A 26,615-nucleotide genomic window follows, 5' to 3' on the forward strand; every position below is an offset into this window, starting at 1 on the left:
CATTCATCTCCCAAAAAGGAAGCGGCATTGAATTAAGGCTTGTTACTCCACTCTTTTGACTGGGATGGAGGTGAGACGGCGGGGTGAATGAGACATTGGCTGTACCGGTTAGAAAGGGTTCAGTGGACATGCCTGCCTGGCCCCCTTCCTCCAGACCGGTCTTCGACTGCGCCCCTGTTGGGCCTTTAGCCGAGGAGGATTTGCTTTCCCGCTCCACTGGCCACCAACAATATTTTTTCTCAAAGCCGGATTAAAACCCCGGGAATGCTGACAATTAAGAGCAGCAGGCCTCGTTCAGAGCTAGCAACGAGTCGCGTTGGCGTTCGGAGGTTTGCGAACGTCAGCCGGCGCAGGGAGACATGGATCCCGTCACAGGTATCCCAGTAACTGCAGTTACGCAGCCATCAGGAATGCTCCGCTGGCTTCTCTTAATTACTCTAATGGCCCCAGCTATATTGATTCAGAGTCCTTCTTTTCTGAAGGGTTTTGTTTGCACTGCTTGTTTTTCATCAGCTTTCCAATGCCCCTGGCCTTTCTATTCCGGGCCTTGTACAGTACTTGGGGGTATTGCTTTCCGTCAAACTGCTGGTGCCGCATCACTTTTTCCACCCCAGGTGACCCACCCCTTTCTGCGGATCTCTCAGTGGTGTTAGTTAGTCACCCTGTAATTCATTGTCTGCTGGTAATCCTCCAAAGCCCTGTCATGGTTACATCAGTGATTGTGCAAAATTGTTGGAAATATGTGAACGCAACCATTTCAGAGGAGTGTTCATATTTCCACTGTTTATGGCTATTTTTGTCCATCTTTGCTGCCCTTGGTAATACGTTTTCCGATGACACACACAGGGTCACGAATAGATCTGTTAATGCAGGCCGGACATGGCAGGATCGGGTGTCTATTGCCCAAAACTCAACTACCACACAATTTACTTTTCCCCCACAAAATGAGATGGCCTTAACGGACTAGCCTTACCTCCCAGAACCCTTCCGCTGTCTAATGACAGAACGCTGTTATCTAGTAACTGTTTACAGTGGGTTTTTTCAGTCTCAAGAATAAATACGCGGTCGACTTTTCTCAGAAGAGCAGTACTGTATGTCCACAAAAACAGGGTTTCGTTGTTCAGCATCCCCAAATGTTTACACCCGGGCGCACGAACCTGTTTTTGAAATGCTTCAGGCGGGGGACACAACATTTCCTGCCCAGCTCCGCTGCAGATCAGAACTGGCACGAGGACACCGGTTCCAATAACAACTTTCAAAGTGTATAGTTCTCTCCCTGTTTCCACCGAAAAGAGGGTAGTCGTTGGCCCAAGGCCTCCATTACTATAGAAAATGCATAAAATGAACCAGGAAAGTTAAGTACTCGCAGCTTAGCAGATCATATCAAGCTTTGATTACATGGAGTACCTGCTTTTTTCTCCACTGAAAGCAGATGGTGGAACAAGAGATCAGGATGAAGAGCATTTCCTGCCAATTCTCAGACTTTACACCTGATTCTCAGACTTTCTCCATTCGCTTTTACTTAATCACCTGATTCAGCTTTATTGCTTCAGCATTGGGAAAAGGCCTCTGGCGTTTTTATGAAACAACTTGTTTCCAAGTGATTCAGCCACCTGCCTTGATCTGAAATCCATGCACTGGAAGTTCTAACCCTTTAGTTGTATAAATTGCGGGCAGAGTTTATCGCATTGCCATTGAGAACTCAGAGTAACTGTTTGCTGGGTCGGAGTTTTCAGAAAGTAAAGGAAGTTTCTGAGATTAAAAGAATGAATATAATTGAGTTATCCAGCTCCTGCAAAAGACCCTTTTATGTACTCCCTGTAACTCACTGTGAAACTTACGACTAAAAGAGTATATTTGAGGTAAAATTGTGAGTTTTTATTCTCAAATGTTTTATTCACTGAAGATACAAATGAACCATATTGGCATGCTACTACTTCAGCCAATATGGTTCATGTAGGTTTACAGTGCCGTGAGACGGTCTGACGGGAAAAAGAAGCTTTGCCTCCGAGAGGTGTCTCCGATCAGTGGGGTCCTAGTAATCCGGACAGCGTGGTACCAGGTGGGTCGGTTCAACACTCGACAGCAAATGCACTATTATACCCTTCTAGCAGACATGATTTTCAAGAGAAAAAATTATGATCCCCCAAACATGGCTGTATCCTTTTTTATGGTTATAACTGTTTCAGAGAAAGTGTTTTATTTCCTTCTCATGTCATGTATGAGTTATTTCACCAATATTAGCAGATGAGGTGAACAGCTGGCCTTCTACATGTAGGGTATAGTTCTGAGTCAGTCCACTCACATTCAAGTGTCTCAGTGTCTCACTCTCACCCCCATGTTGTGATATGCAGGGCAAGATTTGTGATGTAAATGCACAGCAAGGAGCAGTGGCAGTTTAAGAGCAAATAAAGTAATATTGCTTGTAATGGAGGTCAGATTGGACATTGTTTTAAGTGGCTACTGGGAGCTATTGTTTTGTGTGTGCATTGTCACTTGATTTGAATGCATTTTTAAAGGTGTCTTGATTCCTGATTTTGTCAATGCTGTCATATCACTGCTATCAGTTTGGGTGGTTTCCATGACTCAGGAAATTGGCATGGTTTGTGCAATCCCAGATCATTGGATGCACCTGTCAATATTTTGGGGTTATCTGGCCCCATTTTTCCTTTTGTATTGAATTGGGTGCTTTGTCATAACCTGACATGTAAATTATGTCTAGGGCTGTTCAAAAAATAACTGCCACTTTCATGGTTGAGGTACAGAAATTGAGTTTGCCCAGTCATCCTTGTTGCATAAAGACACAAAAAGTCAAAAGCACCTTGCATGTCACATATGGTATTTGCCTTATCAGGTTGCAATCACTTGAGGATTGGTTTGAAAAACAAAGCTTGGGCAAGAGTCAGGGAGAAACAGCAAAGGTTCTATTTAAATATAATCTTTTAATTTAGGGATGTTGTCCTTTGCATGGTTGTATAGGTGTTTGAGGCCTTCCTCCTTTGATACCTGCCTTAGGAGAGACATGGGTTCAACTTGAGCAGAAAGGCCAAAGGCCATCTGTATAGGACCAAAGCTGGTGCCTTCCCTCTGATGGTGCTTGTCTTCAAAACAACCAGAGCATCTTAAAAAAAGCCAACCATCTCCTTCTAATTAGCCCATCTCTGTCTTGCAGCACCTTCAGAATATTGCCCACACTCTGGTTTCTGTTAAAAAAACAAACTAATAATTTAATTGGATGTCATCATTCTCCTGTGTCATTTATTAGACAGTGTTTGAAAAAGCGCTAACATCAGCCTTCACAGCATATGGTCATGTTGTAGCAAGCAATGAGTCAGCAAGACTGTCTGATGTCACAGTTGGCTGCAGGGCACTGGTTCATCCTAGATTTTTTATGAGTCTCGTCTACAACAATTTACTGTGTTGCACTGGGACATTTCAGCCAAGTCATCTGCTTTAAATTGGAAGGTCTCTCTGACCATCTTTTTGCTGTACTGCATTTCAATTATGGTTCCTGTTCCCATCAAGGATGAAAGCCATTTACTGGATGGAATATTTACAAAAACCATTATAAGACTCCTGTACAGGCAGAAGAAAGTTAGAAATGACAGTGTGACCTCACCCGCCCCCCCACCTACATAGGATCACACTGACTTCTTCTGAAGCTGTCCTCTCCAAGAGGGTCAATCTGAATGAGGATGCCAGTCACTCTGAATACCCCCTGTTGCAGGAAACTTATGAGGAGAAAAGTGCAACTAGCTGCCCAAAGGACTTCCATCTGGCTTCCTATTGGGGTGACATTGGCTCAGGCAGTAAGAGCAGTCGTCTGGCAGTCGGAGGGTTGCCAGTTCGATCTCTGAGTGTGATGAAGTGTCAAGAAGCAAGACACCTAACCCCCAAATGCTCCTGAGGAGCTGGTTGGTGCCTTGCATGGCAGCCAATCACCATTGGTGTTTAAGTGTGTGTATGAATGGGTGAATGAGAAGCATCAATGGTACAGCCATTGGATGAAGGCTCTATATAAATGCTAACCATTTAGCATTTACCATTTGCATCTGTTAGAACGCTGTAGTGCACAGTGAGTCCATGGTGTCTGTCCACATTCCTTATCCATGAAATAACAGGGCCTGGCAAGATGCAGCAGTTATCCGTCAGTGTTACTTTCTCTACGGCCATGTCTCCCAGCCCCCTCAAGGTTGGATTCCAGTCTGGAGTTTGGTGGCCAGCCAGTAGGTTAATAACACTTGACCAGGTGTGATTTGTTGAAAATCTAGTTTTTAACTGTGCTGGATGTTTTTATACATGGGCTGCATGCCACGAGCAGATCTGTAAATGTGCTGTTTTGTATCTCATGGGAACAAATATATTGCCAGAATCATAATACATTCAAGACCTGACTCCTAATCAGATTCCGTACAGTGCAGTCCATTAGCATGGTTCATAGTCTATCACACAGACCTTCTTCAGATGTAGTGCTTACTCTTTCTCACCTGGACCACCAGTGAATTAATTCACTAATTTTAACAAAAAGTTTTTTTTAAATTATTTTCTATGATAAAGGATGTGACCTTATATCTTTACTCACCTTCTGAAAGCCTTTTTTTGTGTACAAATGGCCTTTTTTTGCCATTCACAAGCATCGAGGATAATTTAGGCATGTTATTTCAAATTATATCACACAGTATTCAATCTGAATTGATGAACATTGATTTTTTGATGAACCCATATTTATAAATTTAAACACAAATATGTAACATACATACCTGTTTGCATTGTGCTGATAGAAGCCTTGTATTCATCTCCCTGCAGTAAATATGTTTATTGGCCCCTGAAAGCTCATAAGAACTGCCCTCTTGGCTTACAAAGGCAAGAGGGTGGGCTGTGTGTGCTCAGAGCCACCTTGGGGACACCTTGATTAAACTTGTGAAAAGGGTACACAGGGTGATTCCTGTGGGCAGAGTGAAAATGCCAGGCTGCTCCTTAAGTACACCTTCATATGTCAGAGTTACTCTCAACCGCAGCCCTCAAGCCTGAATGGGTGTGAGTCAGTCAGCCAGCCAGTTTGCACCGAGGGAACTGGCTTTGCCCGACTCAAAAAAATCGAAAAGCAAAAAACTCCCCAACTTCTGTGTTTGGGTGGTCTGCCTCTGGAACCACTTCTCGTGAATCTTTGGTTCAATGTAACACTTTTCTACATTTACAACACAGGAACAATCAGGCCCATCTTCATTTTGGCCAATTCTTAGTTGCATATCACAACTGGAAAGCACACATCACCGGTTCAGTAATGTAACTGTTTAATGGTTCTGTGGCCCATGAAGTTTAATCAAAGCACCATGTGTAATCTAATGTGATAATAAGGTTTTTCCTGTTTCCTGAAAACCTGTCTTTTTGGTTTTATATGATGTTGGCATTCTCTATCTCAACACCATTAATCACTCTTGCTTGAATGCAAGTGTTTTTGAGTCATGTGTAAAGGAAATTAATGGGAGAGAGGGACCTACTTCTTATATTCACTTATAGGTGTCTCAAATAAAGGCATGCATTAGTTCTTGTGCAACAGCCCTTGTCTTTCTCAAAGAGTACCCCAGTTCCCCTTTTAGGTGAACTGCACTTTTAATGTGCTAATATTTGATTATGCTGTGCTCCACGTGGACCGAGACAGAATTAGCCAATACCATTAACAGAAGACCGATCTGGAGCAAAAATGACGAACAGATCAATCCACTTTTCTGTCACCTCCATTGTGTACTGTAACCCGTAGCGGTTTAGCCATTAAAGGCTTTACATGTAGTATAACACTGCGAGGAGGTGAGGCCCCCCACGTCACGGTAAACAGTCCTGCTCCTTCCCAAAGAAAGGGAGCGCTCTGTTTATACACTGCCAGGAAAGCCATTTCAAATAAATGAATCTGTTTCCCTCTGCCATCCCTCTGCCGAGCGCCATCTCAGACTGTCAGGTCTGTGAGGAGATGAAGGCTGTTTCCTCTGGGCTTGTCTTTTATTGCTCCTGCCCCTCACAACTCCGTCGTACTTTCATTATGAAAAAGGCAGTGTCGCGTCAGCCACTGAATAGTCAGCCCTGAACTGTTTATAAACCCTGATAGAAAGGAAAGTTTGTTAGCCTTGTAGCATCAAAAGATTTATTTTGAATACCTTGTCTGGAGCTGTGCTTTGAGAATGGAATGACGTTTACGTCTTTAGAAGCCCCTCTCTGCAGCTTTCATTAAACTGCTTAATCCGAGAGGAGATATACGTAACATCTCCTCTTATGTGGATGGTTTTGGATCAGGAGAACATGATGTCCCTCCCCTCTATCTGATCTGGCTCTCTGGTCTGCACACCCCAGCCCTGCCCCTCCCCCATCCCCCTGGACTCTCTGCTTTCTCATGTTTACTATTGAGTGATCTTGTTGAACTTTGTGTACCGGGGCTGGATTGGCCCTCTCATCCGAGATGGTAAGCATCTGAATCGCAGCCAATTAGAATTTTCCTTGAAAGACTGCTCGCCTGTGACCTCGTCGTAAGGGCTAATAGTTTTGTTTTGGGATTTAGGCCATTACACAAAATTTGTTTGGAAAAACCCCACTTTACATAAATGATGGACAGCAAAGTTTTATTTCGCTATTTTTATAACTGTTTGAGTAAACAGGTCATACACAGTTGTTTTTTTTTTTAGTTTTGTTGACTCATCTTTCAGCCATGTGTACTTCTATAAGATCTGTTCTCGGACCAGGAAAAGAAGGCCCTAGATGTCAGCCTAGCCGTCTACCCCTCCTTATTTTGCGTTCGCCTGTGTTCTGCTTTGCGACCAAACAGATCCTCCACTACAAACCCTGTTGACAGAAAAGGTGGCCCATGCCCAGGCTTGCCACTGGCCCAGGGCCAAGCCAGTTCAAAGCACTTTGCCATGTTCGGTGACTGCTCCCTTTATTTGGAATATCAAAGGCGAGATAGACTTATTTGTACAGGTGATTTCTATTAAATCCAATGACCCAGCCGGCTGTTTGCCATCAAGGCTGTTGTCACTCGGCCAGCCCCGTAGTGTATAATGGCTAATCACAATGCAGGACAGATTGAATAATTGCTTGGCTGCGCTCACGGCCGGTTTCCCCAGTAATTGATACGCCAGGACCCGGGGCTGCTAAGGCTCCAGAACACCCACGGAGGTCACGTACATCTCATGTGTCGCGGTCTTCCCGTCTGACCTGGACCAGGTCACCTGGCTGGAGGAGGCTACCGCACTTTTTCACTTTGAGGAGTACTGTTCCAGGTTGAAAATAAATGAGAGGACTAATCCCTCAATTAATATCGAATGTCAGCTCTGGAGATGTGTTTTATTTACATTGCTCGTTGTGCCTTATGGCTTGAGTCCTAATTTTATCTCTTCTCTCTCCATCTTTCTCCCTTACCCTTACTCTTCCCCCCCATCTCACTCTTTCTCTCACCACCCCTTTTCTTTCTTATCTCTTGCTCTCCTTTGCTCTATCTCTCTCGCTCTCTCTCTCTGTCTCTCAGAGGGGGGTTGACGGTTTCTGGAAGTCAGTGGCCCATCAGGTCCCCAGGGAGCCCTCGGAGATGCGCATCCTGAACCCCTACTTCATCCAGGAGGCTGCTTTCCGCTTCATCGGCCTACCGCACAACAACGGCCTCATGGGCAAAGGGGTGAGCGACGGCTGCCCGCTTACATTTCACACATCCCCAGCAGTCCCGAACCAAACTGAAAGACCACACCTAACGGGGACCTCCGTCACACAGCAGGAGACTCTAACCCAGCAGGTTAATGCTAACCTGCTGGCACTCTGGATTCAGAACTAGTCACCCGTGAGCTGAGTCACGTATTTGCCGCGTGTTGCTCGAAGTAGCTCCTGGGTCAATGTTGCCTCGGTTCCTGCTTGTACGCACGAAAGAGGATGATTCACCACGCGGAGCCTCCGGGAGCAGCTACGGAGCAGCTGGGGAGGGGGCCGGTCATAATCGAGAGAGCGTTTGCGACATGCTTCAGCCCAAACAAGCTCAATCAGCGCCGAGAACCAGGGTCCTAGAACCACGAAAAACAAACAGCCTGGGCCGTGTGGCCTTGAATCATAAATTTGGTAGCGGCTGAGAACTTTATGAAAAGGTAAAGGGAGATGATGAACCAAAAAAGTGTGTGCGCATCTTTCTCTCTTCCTAGTTAATTAGTGCTGCAGGACCTAGATTTGTTTCCCATTAAGCACTGTTAAGGTTGAAGAAGTTTCCACTGTCTGGTGCTTGGAGACGGAAGACCAGGCCACCCTGGGCTTGAACCCTGAGCATGTGCGGAACACGTGGAGTCGGGCACCGGCGCCCCCTCACCGGGCCGCACCCCCGGGCCAGTGCAGCCGGGAAACGGCCTCATAAGGGATTGATCAGGGCAGACGCCTTGACACGTCCTACCCTTTGATGGCTTAATACTGAACCTGACAGAGCCTGGCGCTCAGACTCTCTCCCACTGGTGATTAGGGGCTCCATTGACCTGCTCCAGGCAGCCCGGGGGCCCCAAAGCCAAGTGGTCTAATGATTAGAATTACATCCTCTTTTGAGGAGACACGGAAGAAGAAAATGCCCCCAAACTGGGGGGGGGGTGTGGGGAGGGGGGGTTATTTAAGCAATTGTAATCACAGGACGGGAGAAGAACTTAACCCCAGAACAAAGAGAACATGGACAAACAGCAGGCTGCCTTTCTCGCGGGTCGAAACTACCGGTGGTCACGCCATCGCAGACGGCTTCGCGGCTTGCATTCCTGCAGAGAGGCCTACGGAGGGGAAGGCGGGAGGGTTTTTAGTCCCCAGCCAAGGGTGCGGCGCAGGCCTCGTTATCTGTGTTGATGGCAGATGATTGGGACCGTATTAATGGCGTATGACTAGGACTGTATTATTGGCATATGACTACGACTGTGTTATTGGCAGTTGATGTGTATGCATACCCTGTGTCCATGGAAGATGTAGCGGTGATTAGACTAATGTCTGAGACAAGTAGACAGTCTACGATTTCAATTAGCTATTCCAAATGGACAGAAAATGGATTTTCACTTCGCATTAAAAGGTATTCATATTTTCTGTCTTTGTCCTTAAAACTACACGGTCTGTTATATCTATTACTTCAATTTAGGCTGTGTCATGAATCTGAACCATCTGAAACCGCTCATATGAACCCAGTAGTTGAGCAACTGTCTTTTTCCTTGTATAAAATACAGCCAGAGACTGTGCGTCCCGCAAGATAACTTCTGCCTTTTGTTTTCACAGAATATTCCAACACTGGGGGCCGTTGCCATAACAATGGCCCTCCATAATTGTGATGAGGTAGCTGTGGCTGGATTCGGCTATGACATGAGCACGCCTCACGCCCCACTGCACTACTACGAGAAGGTGAAGATGTCTGCCATTAAAGAGGTAATGCCCACATACCCTCTCCCCTATGGCCCATTTGTTAACTTTCAAATGAAAGGAGCTGTGTTACAAAATTCTGATGTGTGTCCCATAATTGCCATCTTTATCCAACCTCACCCTGACCTTTGTCCAAGCTTCCCTTCAACTGTTGCTGTTTGCGTTGACCAGCCGAACCATGAAATTGCTGGATTGCTTAATTAAAGCATGCCCCAGCTGCCAAACTTTGACTCCCTGCCCCAATGTTTTGTCGCCCAACAAGGACTAATTTGCTCCACCATGGGCGTGTGGCAGCCAATCGTTGCCGAGCGAGGAGCTGTCACGGCTCTGCTTTCTTAAGACTCCTTAATGGATTCTGACAAGGTATGGTGCCCACACTGCCTAATCCCATCACTGAAGGATGGGCAAAAGGAATAGTTTGGTTTGGATTACCTCATGGAGGTTTGCTGTGGAGGGCCCTAGCTACTTCAGCTGGGTTATTGAGTTGATTTAGTCGCTGTTTTTTCAAGAGTCGCGATAATTACACTGCACCGGGTTCAGTCCATCTTAGGCGGAGACGGTCTTTCTGTGAGAAAGCCCACTCGCAGCATCAAAGGGATTTGTTCAGGGCTTTAAGGCTCTTTAAAGCAGCGGCACTAACAATGGGAAGAAACGGGACGCATAAATAACAAATCCCACTCGGGATTGTTTGAAAGTGTATTCCTGCATTTCAGGTGAGCCGCTTGTGAAAGATTTCTTTAAAGCCGTGGTATAAAGTGACTCCTGGAAACCTGGGAATGATTCTAAATGCTACTATAGACTTATCTTTCCCTCAGGTTTCACCAGGAGCGCTAATTTTTTCCGTACATTTGTCTTAAGGTCTTAATATTTCGAGCATGCAGAGAGGCTAGGCCGTCCTGAGAGACACCACCTATCGCATGGAATCCCTGTGGCTGAAGAATGAGTCATTGGCTCAGTTGGCTTCATCACACGACTCTGCTGCAGGTGTCCGCCATTATGCAGATCCTTACTGGAACATCCGCCCACGCGCTGTTCAGAGCTGCCGAGTACTGTCCAGTGTTTGGACAACCGAATTCCACGTCAGGAGTATTTTCTGTTGCTCCTTTGCCGCCAGCTGACATCGTACTGTTTAGTTCCCTTCTTCGGTTTACATTGTGAAGGGCCAGTTTATGGAGACCTTTCCCTTTTAATTAATAGGCCTCTTCAGAGCAGAGTGCAGCCCTGCCTAGAAAGTCTCCCGAGAAGAGGAATGCAGAGTAGCACCGCGTAGACACAGCAACACAGAACCTGAGAGAAGAGCATCGACCGCTGCTTCAGCACGCAGGCGTGAATCTGCCTTAGTCGAAGGCTCTGCATTGTCATGCTGAGCAGAGTGGATTGCTATCTAATAGGAATGAACTGTATCCATGCTCCCTTGCTGGGTTATGTTTCGAATTATAGTGCCGTGAAGAAGTATTTGCCCACCTTTTTGATTTCTTCTATTATTGCATATTTGTCACACTGAGTGGTTCCGGATCTTTAAAGAAAATGAATTATGAGATATGGGAACCTGAGTAAGCACAAAACGTTATCCATATCACCTCTGTGAAAAAGTAATTGCCTCCTTAATCTCTAAAAATGTATAAAAGAAAATAACTGGTTGCACCACCTTTGATTGTAGCAATGACTACAATGAAACACTCCTATAATTTAATTCAGCTGCTTTAATTCAGCCAAATTCATAGGTTTGGTTTGCCATGATCAAAGAAAATTCCAGAAGAGATGAGAAAAAAGTTAAACATATGACTGACTCATGCAGGAAGTCACAAACGATCCCAGAAGAACACCCAATCAGTCAATATGATGTTCAATTATGGAAGGGAATGGACACTATGGATTGTACGTGTTTGCCAAAGCATTTCATATTTTAGTAAACCTTTGGAGTCTGATAAATAACCGTCTCAGTGTCAATTAGTGCATACTGTACAGCATCAGTGTCATTGGTGATGCAGTGGTCTGTGTATTAACATTTATTCTGGGCTCAACCAGGGCACCCGCATGCATGTACTCTATATGAAGCACTTCAGAGGAAGTACAGTGTATATTAATGAGACAACGAGGCAAGACCGAACAAATGTCCTATTAGCCGGAGTGGTAAATGACAAGACTTTTAGCATTCCTTTGCTGCACCGTGTGTAAGTGTTGAGGTGTGCACAGAATCTGAGAAGACTACTCATTCCCGCCTTGGGGCCACCTGAGCACTTCCGTGAGCAGCAGACGGATGGACAGACGCAGCGGCCACGTGAAATGTAGCTCTGTGGTACATCGGAGGATGTATCCAGCTGGGAACTCAGAACCGACGAGGAATTGCGGTGGAAAACATTTGGTAGTTCCCCGCCCCGTGTGAACTGAGGTAGCTGTTGCTGCAGGCGCACTGCAGGTAGCAGCTTTCCTCGGGAATCCCGCCCGCTTTAAATACTAGCCTACAGGCTCAGGGGCCTCGCCGCACTGCTGTGCCTGCTATCGGCAGCATTCGCTAGCTCCCATGCCAAGTCTGACACAACGCTATGCGTGGTTGGCCTGCTACTGGCAGGTTACGCTGGGTTTCCCTGGAGCCGGCCAGCGAGGCAGAACAGGTCTATCCCAGGCAGGGGTGTCTCACTGGACTCAGGTTCTCCTGTACTCAGCCCCTCTCCAGACTCCCTCAGGCTCCACCCAAAGCTTCGCATTACTGACGAAAGCTGGCTTTGCTCCTGTACAGAGCACTAAGGCTGAGGGGAAAACAGGCTGCTCTTAATTCTTCATCGAAAGCTTCCTGTCGCCGTATGAAATTATGTGAGAACAGTGATAGATATTCCAATTTGGTGATTTATGGGCTCTCAGCAAACTGCAAAATGTGTCCATTTTACTTTCAGGTGTTGGCATTTGCTCTGTTAGAGTATAAGCAAAGCAATCTGTTATTAACGGACAAAAGTTTCCAAAATAGTGTTGTTTGTGTCTCTATATGTCACTAGGCCAAATACAGTTTTATAGAGGTTTGCAGAACCTCACATGACTACTTAATGTGCAATTAAAGTCAGGAAATATTCTTTTAATTTTTCATTCTGTGTAAAATTATGTTGTTTTCCCTAAATGCTCAGTGCATCAGAGAGTAGCATGGCATCGTTGTCTCCTCTCAAATTTTACAGCCTGTTTACGCTGGGAAACCTACCCAGGAATTAACGTCTCTCTTGCTGTTTCTATCAGTCCATGGTTATAATTTCCATTGTTCAAATGACAGAAATACTTGTGGTTTACTGTATGTTTAAATACGCCAAATGAAATCTGACAGTTTCTCAGCATGCGTGTATTTTTATGACACGGACTTGTTTTCCTGTGTTTCCCCTGCAGTCGTGGACACACAACATTTCGAAAGAGAAGGAGTTTCTCCGCAAGCTGGTGAAGGCCGGGGTCATAACAGACCTGACGAACGGAATCTGAGCCCCTCCAGGGGTCTGGGGATCTCACTTCCAGCGAACTGCATAACGGCAAGAGAGCTGGGAGAACAAGCCGCAGAGAGAGCTCCCGAGCTGCCCTTTTCGGCTCTCCGGAGCCTCTCCCTCAACCAAAGTTCTGGAAGGGGACGGAAGGGCAGCCCCTTGGCAAGATTCTCTTCATCCAAAGGACCCCCCTGGCAAAGGCTTGAGGGCGTAGACTTCACCCTTTATCTTTTAGCGTTTCAATTTCTACAGGCAACGTGTGGGCGGCGTCGATGGAGGATACAAGTAATCTTACGTGTGTCATTTAGGCGGAGAGAAAATGAAAACGACTGTTTGTGCCAAATGTGCCTCCAGGGGAGGTGCTTGAATGTATTTACAATGTAAACATCGGAGATTTAGAGTGCACTTAACGGTCTGCATCCCCCCTGTACTGCTATGTAGGAGTGTCTCCGTCCAGGCTACAGGTGTACATATTCTGCTCCTATCTGGGAAGAAGGGTCAGGTGCAATGTGATTTTTTAAATTTTTTAATTTTAATCTTCTTTTTCTTTGGCTAGTTTCTGGGTTTGAGATAGTTGTGTACATTGCAGTCCATAAAAACGGGTAGAAACTGATTTATTTTCATATGCGTGTTTTTCCGAGCCCTCCTTGCCTTAAGTTTTAGCATCCTTAAAGGCGTTTAGGATGGCTTCCTCTACGTGCTTCCGAACAGCTCATCTGGGTCATTCTCCAGACTTGTTTAGCCAATGGCTGAACTTCTTCCAAAATGTCAAAAACAAAACAAAAAAATAAGTTTGTTGGTTTTGTAAAATAACTTAGCTAAGTCTCTGAACTCTCTACTTGTAAGGGGCCTTAACAGGTGAAGATGAACTGTGCCTCCACCTAGTGGGAACGGTTTTGTCTGGTTTCATATAAGTTTCATGGAGACGCTTAGCCACTGTAGATACGGGTGCCACTCTTGTATGTGGTAAAAGCTACACGTCTGAAGAGCCTCTATCGCCTTCTCGTTGAGAACCAGAGGCAGTCTTCGTGGAACATCCCACAACTACACTGATCACACCCACAGCTGAGAGTCCCCACCCTCTCAATCTCCAGCCGGGATCTGCCGTTCTGCCGAGAGAGTGTGACTTGTATTTGATCCATAGCCAATGTCTGGCTGATTTATGAATGCTCTGAGAAAAGCAATATTTCATTGAAATTATGTTGAACAGGGAAGGTTGTGAGCATAGTGGTGCAGTGGATAGCACTGTCTCAGTCAAGGCAGGCAGGGGTTAACAGGGCGTAAACTGTGAATCAGCACACGCGCCCAGTCAACCCACACTGTATAAATAAAGTTAATTTATAAATAAATTACACCAGCTTTATTTTGCATTTTCATTTTTTTGACGAACAGATGTACAGTATGGCCTTTCAGTCATTGTTAATAAACATCATTGGCTCCTTTTGAAGTGAGATTGCGTTGTTTTCTCCATTTTTTTGGATTGTTTTCTCACATCTGTCCGGAATATGCTGCGTTTTCTGTTCTTCTGTCACTTTTCCTTAGTTTGTACTGTATGGTAAATCGAGGGTAGACTCCATGCTCTGTTCAATCATTGCAAAAACTGTGTAGAAGCTATCCAAATTTTACTAGCATTTCAGTACCTGATGGGGCTGTCATGGGATGTATTTGAAATGGAGTGGTTTCAAAAATGGAATTGCACTAAAAGTGTGTAATCCTTCCAGAGTTAGTTAGCTGGCTATTTCCCATGTAAATGACGGAACTTTATGCATGTAATGCAAGTGTTTTCGTAGCATATGTCTCCAAAGCTTGTACATTTAAGTAGGCATTTGTAGTTTTACTGATAACAAGCATGAACTCTTTATTGAAGAAGGTTAATGGACATTTGTACAACATTTGTAATTTGTACATTGCAGATTAAAATAACCTACTGCAGTTAAATTTAAGATTGCTTTGGGACACTGTCCCTGCAAAAGTGTGACTCATTGTCACCCCTCCCCCTCCCCTTTTGCTCCGTCTTGTCTGTAGTTTACTCTGCCACTCCACACAATACATTGCCGTGGCCCTGGTTTAGAAGAGAGAATGAGGAAAATTTAGCCAAATAGGGCTTCCCTCAATATTCCATTTTTAACTATTGAAGCTACTCAACTTTTTGAATATCATCGTTTCTGAGTTGATTTGGTGGTCATTCACCAAGTGACCTCCACAAGGCCCTTTTTATATTTACCATTTGAAAAAAGGCAACAAAATTGTTTATAAGTAAATATTTCTGGGGTAAATGTTTTATCTGTGTGTAAAAGGAGTCACCGATGTGTGGGGGATGTTGGCGGGATGTTTGTAAGCTTGTAAAAGCATAGAAAGGTCATGGAGAGGGATCAATAATCTTCTGCCCTGCCTTTGAAAGGCTTCTTCAAATTCTAAAAAGGTAAAAACAATACTAATCAGCAGTCTTGTTTGGTGTTCATTTTGTTTTACCTTTGTGTATGTGTTTATTTAAATTTCCCAGTTAATTTCATGGGGCAAAATGCCATTGTCTGCTAGTAACGGATCACTGGAAAATCCTTGAACTGATAGTGATCATCAGATTTAATGAGAGCTTATTCATGTGGTGAATGTGGCACAAGTTTCGCTAGAAACCGACAGAACGGGCCTTTGCACTGGTGATATATCAATCACAGGTCATGCTGGTTTAATATACAGGATCATTACTTTTTTTGTGTTATTATCTCATCGAGCAGAGATGGCATCCATCCAGTAAACACCTACTTCAGCCTTTGACAAAATCTAGGCTGGATTTAGCGGTTATCACAATTTGAGTGTGTAGGAGGTTCAATACCCACTTATACGCATTAATGTTATTTTATTAGTTGCATTAGGGAATGGGCCTTGGTGACTCCCTGGGGTGGTGTGCAACCACACATTCAACACGCTGCCGGCTTCTGCCACGGTGCTGCACAGAAAACAGAAAAGCATCCAGTAATCGCATATTACATTCTGCTCCCATGGAGCTTGGTCTGAAGGGCTTCTGGTTTTCACCTCACTTAACTGGGTTCAATGTATCAGCATTTCAATAGAAAAAAAAACGTTTTGGGTTCGGGTAGAAATGTTTTGGCAACAATTATAATTTTTTTATGATATGAACGGCGCATTTACATCAGAAAGTAGTTTTGCAATTGCATGTTGGGGTCAAAGGGGAGGGTCTGTCATAAGGGACTGTTGCTTGAGGCAGAGAGGGGGAGACCTCCACGTCTGGTCCTGTGCAAAATGGACGCCTTGCAATAGATGGCCCCAGTGTGTGTGTGTGGGTGTGTGTGTATATGCATGTACAGGGCTTAAAGTTCTCAGGCACCATGCCTGATTTCAGGCATAGAGCAGTGTTGAATTCATATAATACTTAATTCAGTACGTTGTGCACATTTCCTCCTGGACAACTTTTCCGGCTCAAAGAAATATTTTCTTGCTTTAATCCCTGTATGTGTGTCTCGCAGCAGCTGAAGTTTAGTCGTCTGGTACGAGTGTATTTCTTCAACTCCTACATCCCCCGTGAGCCTTCGGCAGAACAGCGATGGAGGAGAGAGTTGGTAGCGACAACGCAGTCCCGGATTTCCCTCACGCTGACGCCAAGGAGGCGTCAGTTTTGGAAGAAGCTTCCGTGAGATTCCGGCCCTGGACATACAGCCTGGCGTCAAGCTCGCTGGCGTGCGCTATGCTGCAAAGTCCAGATGTCAAGAGCTAGTCACAGTGGGCTCCAGAATTATTAGCACCCCTGACGGGCTATGCACAAAATATACTTTCTCAATAATTATAGTTTATAATTATTGAGAAAGGAAAATATGTGGGAAAATACTGTACTTTAGAAATGTTTCAGTGGAACCAACCAAAATCAAATTTAAAAAAATCAATGTTTCATAATAGTTGGGTTAGTACTTGGTGCATCCACCAAACCACCAAATTTGGTCTCAGTTGGTCATTTAAATTATGGTTATGAATTAAGGTGCTGCATTTTGAGCATTGCCAGTCAGGGGTTGTAACAATTCTGGAGCCCACTGTTCATGGGGCGACATGGCTCAGGCAGAAAGAGCAGTCGTCTGGCAGTCGGAGGGTTGCCGGTTCGATTCCCCGCCCGGGCTGTGTCGAAGTGTCCCTGAGCAAGACACCTAACCCCTAAATGCTCCTGATGAGCTGGTCGGCGCCTTCCATGGCAGCCAATCACCGTTGGTGTGTGAATGGGTGAATGAGAAGCATCAATTGTACAGCGCTTTGGATAAAGGCGCTATATAAATGCCAACCATTTACCATTCATCACCTGTGGAGTTCCTGATAGTGTGATAACACAAGTAGATCCCAGGCTTCCGGAAAGAGTCTCTGGAATCTGTCTTCAGACATTCATGTTGTCTTCAATGGGAATTTTACTGCAGAATACTAAATGGCGCTGGAAAATAAATATTTGATGAAGTTTTTCCGCAAGCCAGTCCCTTTTTTATTACTGGTGGATGGGTGTGGAAGCGCTGGATAGTAAAGATTAATGCTCGCGTAAAGCAGGTAACGTAAAGCCAAATAACCAGTTTACGAGTGGTGTGAGGTCATTACGTTGGCTGACTTCAGAGAGCCGCATTTCTGACAAACGGCCAGCAGAAACACGGAATGCTTGGGCTGAACAACGGAGCCTGAGCCACCTTCCAGAGTCTTCTCTGAAACATGAGAGCGCTGAGGGATCCCTGAAGAAACCTGCCCCTCAACTCATATTTCCCATCGCAATATTTATGTCATATTTACTCCTATAAGTTATTTTTATTGAATCTGACAGATTCTTGTCAAGTTCAATCACAGGAATGTGTGGAGTTTACACATAGCTAATTGAAGCAGCTCAGTGCGATCTGTTCTTGTATTGTTAGTGACGTTATTAAGATTCAGGCCTTCTCTGTTTGAGTTTGCTGTTGGAGGTTGTTCTTCTGAGTGTTTTGACAGTTTTACTACGTCTGTGTAGCACTTGAGCAGAGCACTGTGTGTGTGTCCATGCGTGTGCATTTGTTATGTATAACTGGGTATACATTTGGTCACATCACATGTGTTGTCTGGAGCTGATGACCAGGGGGAGTCTCAGAAGTGGTTCTCTGTAGCTCCTTCCCTTCAGTTAAGATCAACTCAGTTCCTCACATCTAATAAATTCAGACATTAGTGTATTTGTGCACTATAGACCGCTTTAGACAAGTCCTAAAGCAGACGAGTCCTGTAGCCTAGCTTTGGCTCTATGGCCATCTGAGGCCTAGGCTGTGGTAGAACCTACGAGCTTATCCATGCCAAAATGTTGGCATGTTAATTTCAATCTAATACTTTTATCCTGTCCACATGTAATATGCATTGGACTTGGCTGAAGGATTTAAAAATATTAATCTCCCCCAGTTGAGTTGGGTTTGCAATAAGTTTTATATGATTAATTTTAATGTGGGCGTGATCAACGTTTGCCAAGCTGTCCTGTTTTCTTTACATAAAAAAACTAAGGTGTAATGTTTGTTGTTTTCTGGACAGTTGGATGAGTGTTCGAGTGTGGTCATGAAAAGAGTCTGACAGTTATCTGTGAGGTCACCAACGGCTGTTAGGATTATGGATTCAAAGCCTCTCTGTTATCCTGACTTCCTCTCGCATTAACTGTCAGTAATGTCGACAGTATGAGAAGGCCTTTTCTACAGCCCGCAGCTTGTATTTCACTGCTCACTCAGTCCCTCTGTACAAACCTGGCTTGTCCTCAAGCTGTCAGCCCTTGTTCTGAAATGTTCAGTAGGCTACCAGCACTGCCTGCAATAAATAACAAACAGTTTTAGAAAGTGTGTGAGATCAGAGACAGTTGAGATATGGGCACAATTGGCAGGTGGCTCCTATTTAAAGAGGATCCTTGACCTGGGCATGCTTGAAGGCTAGGGCTAGAGCTGGGTCTAGGCTAGCATGCATGGACAGGTGGCCTTTTCTATATAAGTGACCCCTTTTACAAGAAGCCCTGTGGTCGAAGATCGGGAAGGATGCAGAGGGCCTGCATGCGTTTTGCAGGGTCCGGGCCGCCTGCTCAGTTTCAGTTGCACCAAAAATCCTGTCCTTGTTTTGAAATTGATCCTGTGGTTACAGTTCCCTGCCATCCATCTTTATTAAAAAGTGAAGAGGACCCAAGGATTTCACAGTTTGCGCTCCTGAGCTACCTGTGGGGTGGGGGGAGGGGGCGTTATTTCAGGAGGGATGAAAGGGGAAGGGGGGGGGGGGGGGGGTGTATGCCCAAGCCTGCGATCCGCAGTGCAGCTCAGGTTTCAGCAGTGGGCCCTCAGAAGGTTTGCAGGAGGACTCTCCCGCTATAAATGAGAGAAGAACAACCCAAGCCAGCGAAGGCAGAGCTCAGCATCTGCGCTGTGTTATTGGGTATTGTGCCGGGTTACAGGGTATTGGGCAACTCTCTGAAAAGGCACTCCGCCTCTTTTAAAAGCTCATGGGAACATCACGTCCCACCATTAAAGCCGTGCTCGGAACAGCCACAGGTTGGCACCACACCTGGCTCAGCTTCCTTCTCGCCAGCCCTGTGGGAAACTCTTTCTCCGGAGTCTTTCACGCCGCATGCACGAGCCATCGGCTCAGACCCAAAGCGTTGCATCACGGGTCACACTTGGGCTCCTCCCGTGGCAGCGCGAGCAAAACGCACGCCGTTCGGCAATGCGCGAGACTGCAGCTGCGCACGTGCCTCTGTACACCCTCACGGCTGCCATCTTTTATTCCCACTGACAGGCTCTGCTCATGGAGCCACTGGATGCTCACCAGGCCCAAAAAACCCAAAGCCCTCATAAACCTGAAAAACATGGAAACTTACACAGATGGAAAAACATCCTCTTCTCACTCCATTTGCTTTAGTTAAGATGTGCTGAGTCCAATAGCTAGCTCTCTCACTCTCTCTCTCTCACCCACCCTCTCTCTTGCTCTCTCTCCCCCCTCTCTACACACAGATAGCTATTTATGACTGGGACTTTTCATACAGTTTAAAAACAACAAAGCCCTCCAGAAGTCCTCACACAGGGGTGTTCCTTTAAACTTCAGATATTTTTTCTTCTGATGATGTGATTACACATTAGACAGATGGAGTGGTCTCTGCTCTGCTTACACAGGCAAACACCTGTTCATTCGTTCTCCATGAGTGTGTGTGTTCTGACCTTAACAGCTTAGATCCGTTAGGTATTTTATTGATTTAAAAAAATAAATAAGAGAGGGCCTCTCAACAGATTTACTGTTGCATATTATGCAAGTTATGCAGTTATCATTGCAGGAATTCAGTGCTCATTGGTCAGCTATTTTAAATGTTCCCTGTGCTGTATCACAGTAGTAAAATTCACATACCTGTAGCTAGGCTACGGCATTTATAATTTCCACCACCACTGTTCTTCAGGATAAGCTGTAATTTGTAATTACCTTTTTTTAACTTTTAAAACCGTTTTTTAAAATGTATACAATTTTAATTATTTTTCACCATAGATATTGGGAATGAAATTGAACAATCATAAAAACATTTAAAACATGAAATGAAAATATAATTTCATGCAAAACAATGCATCGCATTCATAGTACATCCATAATTTCCCACTTTTCCAGTACATGACTTAAAGTACAGAGGCATATTGCACATTCTCTTATAAGGAGGTCCCTCTTGAGTCAAAAGATTTTGATATGATTATCTGTGTTCAGACACAGTGGTGACAGGTCATTTATAACTAGCCAGAGAACAGCAGTAAATTTCAGATTTTGAATCATAAAGGGGAATAAAAACAAGATCTTGGACAAAAGGGCACTGGGGAGACCATCGAGGGCCAAGAAGGATCGGGTCCATGAGGAAAAGGGAGACGTGTTTGAGGGAAACTGGAGAGGCTTATGAAGACTTCAGGTCTTAAAACTGTCCTTCACATCTGAAGGTAAAAACATGTTTCATGTCTGGCTCGGAGAAGGATATGAGCCAGTCCAATCACCCCCTGTCCACATCTGGATATGGGAATGAAACAGCTCACAACATAAGGTCCTGTCACTGCATTTGAGTGCTCTTCAGATTTAAACGAGCATTCCTATGTTCCTTAAAATTATTGGATCAATTAAAATGTGCTTAAATGATTTGTGTTGTCTCTTTGCCCATTTTATACTGAAAATAGAGAAAAGTTTAATTGAAAATAAAAAATAAAATAAAAATTAGGTCACACACTTTTACACAAACACTCATACAAAACAGACATGTAGCCTAGTGGTTAAGGTACGTTATTGTGGCCCAGAAGGTTGGTGGGTCAAGCCCCAGTGAAGCCACTATAAAATCTGCACAGCTTAACCTCATGTGGATTGTCTCCTGCTTAGTGTATTTAACTGTACGTTGCTCTGGTTAAAAGCATCAGCTAAATAACGAATGATTATTGTTATTATTATTATTACACATACTAAGAACAACTACAGTAGGTGTTTGTGTTGGTGTTGAGTAGAGTAGACTGCTGCAACTGACTTGAAACCTACTTTAAACTGACCAATAAGCACCCAGTAGAAAATCATAGAAAATAGGGCACTAGAAATACATCTTTGTTTGCAAATTCCCATTTGGCTAATATGAGCGTTGTATGAGATTGTATTTTGGGTGTCATAAATCTGTAACAGTTTTTTCAACTTAATTTCCTTGAATGAAACAGTGGAATTCACACCTTGCTCTCCATCCACACAGAAGCAAATGGTGGTGAATTTCTGGTATTTTACTTGAGCAAGTTCCAGTATGTATGTATGGGGTTGTAGTCACAAATAGATTGCGAGTACACTGAACATAAATATTGTACAGAGACCCTGTAAGAGTAAAGTGCTATTTTCAGAAACAAAAGGAGCATACAGAAAGTCTACATGAACAATGCAGATGCTGTATTTCCTGTTCATTATTTCATTTCTATCGGCTTTGATTGGAAACATCCATTGAGGATAACCATTTCTGTTCAAATGTTCGTTCTTATGCCTTTTCCAACACATTCCCACTGGTTCCAGGGGTTTATTTCCCTGGTCGGTGCTCTACTGCATGCACATCAAATAAGCACCTAATAAAAACTGGAACAGGGACTGGTCCCGGAGCGTCCGAGTGCAGCCTTCATTCCGATCAGCCCCAGTGGGCACAGCTGGCTGTGTCTCAGGTGAATGAGTGACTTGCGGGTAACTGGACACCCCCAGGTTCTGCCTGTCATAGAACTGACAGGGCTGACAGTCCCACTGCCCTCCTTACCAAGTCCCTGCTGTGTTCACCAAAGACAAGGGACATTTTCCAGCGCCTTTCTGAACTCCCACAAAAAAATCAGTTTTGGAATGAGGCATGTGCCATTTTTTATGGTTTCAGAGGCCTGGATTTTGCCCATGATGGATGTAAGGGCTTTATGGCATTCGTGCGTTCCCTGAATAGTGTGTACTTTAGGCATGTGTTTTTTTTATGCTTGAACTTGCATGCTTAGCTTAAGATATGCAGGTAAAATGCGCTTTCACACAATGCCAGGCAAGTATGTGAGTATGTGTTCATCAGCCAGGCTGACAGAGCCTGGGGAATAGGAGCCACAAGCAGGAAAATCTTGCATGACCTCCATTTCGCATCTGAGTAATCTTTTTTAGGTGTTAAGGTGTCAAAATGCAATTCCTTTAATCTATTATTTAATTCATTCATTTAATCACATTTAATCTTTCACCATATCCTCTTCATAGCAGTCTGTTTCAGTTATTTGGCCCCCAATTGTTTTCATATGTAGCACCTACCTTAACAATTTAAGGCTGACCCACCCACAAAAAACTGGATTTTGGCCAGGACTCAAATACTGACACTACTTTTTCTGCATGTGCTGTAAGAATTCTGTATTTTTCCAAATTTTGCTTTGCTCTAGTGGAGTACAAGTTCCTGCAGTTCACACTCAGCTGTGATTACTTTCCTGAGCTCCATTTACTGTACTAGCCAATCCTCCTGCATCTCTCAGGTTGAGAATAGATAGTATTCAATTGACATAATTGACTTGCTGCAGCGATTTTGTTGACAACTATATCTAAAACTGTATAGGCTTGATAAAAATCAGCTGACAGTAGCGTTCAAGGGATATTCCATGAAGTGAGATTACTGAATTAGCTAGATAACTGCAATGAATAAAACTCTGAACTCTCCCAAACCTGAAACATGGAAGTACATTTGTATGGGTTTATTCAATGCAGTAATTCCGCTTTGTGAAATACCAACAGTTCTGATTGCTAGCTGCTACACCAGATAGCTAAAATGGTAAGCTGTGGTATCATTGTAGTAACAACAGTAATAAACCAACATGGTCCACCAAGATAAGCTTTTCTAGTACACCAACTGTTAGATTAATTTACATAAAGGAAAAGAAATGGATGCATTGAGTTAATTGAATCGTTAGGACATAGCCAGCAAACTCACTAGCTAGCAAGATTTGTATATGTTAACATTACAGCAATCTAGAAAATCCCCTACAAACAATTCACAAACAAATCGAGCAGATATAGTGTTAGCTATCGCCCAAACCTGTCACAGCTACGCTCAGCACAATCAGTACCTAGCTCACTAGTAGACTTGTTTTAACTAATTTGAATAACTGACCCCTTGGAAAATAAAATTGACAAGATGTACTACCATACCTCTTTCGCTAAAATAATGTCCATGTTCACAAAATATAATTTTAAATCCTGGATCATTCATATCTAACGTTAGCTCTGCACCACAGCTTGTTTGAGGCACATTGCTGAGTGTGTACAACATGTAATGGGATGAGGTGGGGTTTGGAGTTTGAGTCCTTTTGGACAGTCTATGGTCTTCACACACATCCATTAATCTAATGAGTTTAATCTAATCTAAGCAATTAATCTAGGTTCACTGAAGCCATTCTGATTTAGCAGTATTTAATGTAAGACTTGTCTTTGCTAAATATTGATTTATCCTCGCCGTCAGATAAGATTCATATTCTATTTACATCTCCTCTTAGCTGTCCCTGTTATATTTGCCATATTTGTTAGTTAGCTGTTGTTGGAAAGACTTTACTCGACTGTGGCCATTCAATGACTGCGGTGCATGTCTGTCAGTACATGTTCACAAAATGGCAGCTGTTGGCTGAGTATATGGTGAGTAGGCCTCTGTTTACAAAGGCTTTTTTGAGGCTGATGTTTGCAATGGAAGGGGGACCTCAAGCCAGAGAGAGCTGCATAGAGCTGCCTGTTTGTGGGTGGAGTTTTTGTTTCTGTGAAGGGGCTTCTGTTCTGGGAGGGAGGGAAGTGGTCTTTGTGGTAGAGGCATTGGCGACCTGGTTAAGGAATGCAGGGCTTGGATGGAATCCTCTACTGAAGCACCTTTCTCCACAGGGGATTCATGCTGTGGTCAACATGGAGGCAGTGCTGGGCTGACCACCCAGACACTTGCCAACCATGGCCACTTTGCCAGACAGGCAGGGCGCGTGGACGCACAGCACACAGGTCAAGATGTTTAGAGGGTTTAATGCCTTTAAGTGTGACCATTTGCGTTCACCTCCTGAATTCCTCTTTGTACAGATACTTATTAATGTCTCCCAGGGGTTTTGAGGTGAAAAGGTCATCGGTATTTTGTCATCAGGAGAAACTTCACGAGAATAGCTGCAAGGGATTAACCCCAAAGTGGCAGGTCTTTAGAAAGAAAGATAGCTAGAACTTTCGGAGGAGTTCCCTTTTGTTATCTATGACACTTGCAGAGAGGTTGAAGGAATGAGTTTCTAAATAACAAGTTCATCTGAGCTTTCTTGGTAGAGCCACTTGGTTTCCTTCCAATAATTCAACAGTGGTCCATTGATTAGGTCCATTCATGTTGGATGAACTTTTTCTCTGTCTTGCGATCACCACAGCAGAGGAATGTCAGGTACTGCAAATGATCAACTTAGTTATTGTGGGACAGTTTCAACTTAACCTAATCTAAACTGACATAACCAATGTTTATAAATATGATGTAGATTCATGTTTGAGTTTCAACTTTGATTTTCTCCCAAACAAAATGCACTGACTGTTAAATGTTTAATTTCAATTATTGGAAACCATGGTAAAAAATATTTATGGTATCCATTTTAGAGCAAGGTTCCCTTTGTTCTCCTGTGAGTGTGATGTCTGTCAAAGAAGCTCACAACACTGCATTGGATCATCACCAAGATTTAAATGCAAAACACGATTTTGGATTGAACATAATTTATGGACCTACAGTAATCGGACCATTGTTATGAATTAAAATATTTCCTGTAAAAACAACATTTTAGCCATGAACCAACTATGTCTTAAGGAGTTTTGTTATACCATTGCTTTAGTTGAAGGCTACAGCCAAGGACCAGAAATGAACAAATGAATAAATGATGCACTTATTGTAAAGATACATAAACATATTCATGGTCACTGATATTAATAAATGTGGATGATTATTGTAAAGGTTATGTCAGACTGGAGTTGGACAGGGCCGTTAATGGAGAAGGAGATCAACTGAAAACAGAAGGGATGCAGTCTGTGGAATCTCATAGAGCAGGTGGGGAACATGTCTCCTCAGAGCACCAGTCTAGTGTAGCTGTGTGTGCACCATCATTGCACCCTTGCTGGGGGTGGTGAGTTCTTGGCCATCTATAATGTGTGAGAACCTGCACAGAGGAGTGTGTAACCTCTCGTGTCTCTTTGACCATCAATCTTCTCATGACAGCAGTGCTGCACTGGGCACAGTTATCAAAATTAAAGCAAATATTTTCAAGCTGCAAATACTGTACATGCACTACCTGTTCTTACTGCTAACTGGCAACCGCTGGGCAACAGTGAGCAAAGTAGAGCCTGTCACATCAAACCTGGGAGAGTTAAGTGATGTGTGTTATTGGTATGGGTGATACACAGAAAAAAGTGAATGGGATATCATATTTGTTCAAGATCTGTGTCTTGATTTCCTGCAAGACATGGAAGTAGTAGCATAAAATCAATCTCTTGCACCGAGTGTTTTGTAGTCATAATAAGCTCTACTGACACAACCCATAACCTGAATAGTTACAATGTTTGCTTGTGTTAACATGTTTACACCTGGGTGTGCACATGTCACTAAGTACAGGCCCCCACAACAATTGAATATGGGCAGACTATAACTGACGTAATTTATGTGCTTTCAAGTCACCTTGGTGGACCTTGGAAAATGTCCACAATGAACTGCCAAAACGAATGGTCGGAAGCTTTCGGCTCACACAGCGCTATTAGACCATATAAAAACACGAATTCCGGGTTTCTGCTCCCGGCATTACGTTTTGCGTATATTGCTTCTGCATTTCATATTCTATATTAGACATTTGGATGAGGCTCTTATCCAGAGCGACTTATCAAGAGTGCTGTATTGCCACAAGCTTCATAATTTAAGTAATTGGAGAAAGGTGTTTCTTTGTTTTTCATGCTCAGACAGTCAATTAGAGAACACATGGACGCTGTTTTGCGTACGATTGCAAATTCCAGGACGTAGAAGACATACATTCCTCATCATTCAATAGTGTTCCCTGTCAGTCCTCAGCTATCCTATCAGGGCTCCATCATTTTGGCTAACGTCGTTGGCTGCGCGCTGTCAGACCGGCTCTCATGGCCACCCAGACATGTTGCGTAGTCAAGGGTGAAAAAGTAGGTTAGGGTTAGTTTGCTCTGATTTCGACAAAACGCAAAGGTAGAAGTGTATCCTTGCGGATTTTAATCAACTTGTTCGCCGAGGCCCCG

At 44.0% G+C, this 26,615-nt stretch overlaps 1 protein-coding gene across 9 annotated transcripts in view; it reads left to right on the forward strand.

Moving 5' to 3' along the window:
• st3gal3a (ST3 beta-galactoside alpha-2,3-sialyltransferase 3a) overlaps positions 1–14,303 on the forward strand; it is a 99,731-nt gene extending 85,428 nt beyond the window's left edge. For all 9 annotated transcript variants that reach the window (XM_061238426.1, XM_061238427.1, XM_061238425.1 and 6 more), the window contains 3 exons: positions 7,514–7,660; positions 9,262–9,408; positions 12,772–14,303. In XM_061238426.1, the coding sequence (XP_061094410.1) occupies positions 7,514–7,660; positions 9,262–9,408; positions 12,772–12,861 (384 nt within the window). In that variant the 3' untranslated portion in view covers positions 12,862–14,303. The remainder of the gene's footprint in view (positions 1–7,513; positions 7,661–9,261; positions 9,409–12,771) is intronic.
• The last annotated feature ends 12,312 nt before the right edge of the window (positions 14,304–26,615 follow it).

This window comes from Conger conger, chromosome 4, assembly GCF_963514075.1.
Source record: "Conger conger chromosome 4, fConCon1.1, whole genome shotgun sequence".
Taxonomy (NCBI): Eukaryota; Metazoa; Chordata; class Actinopteri; order Anguilliformes; family Congridae; genus Conger; species Conger conger.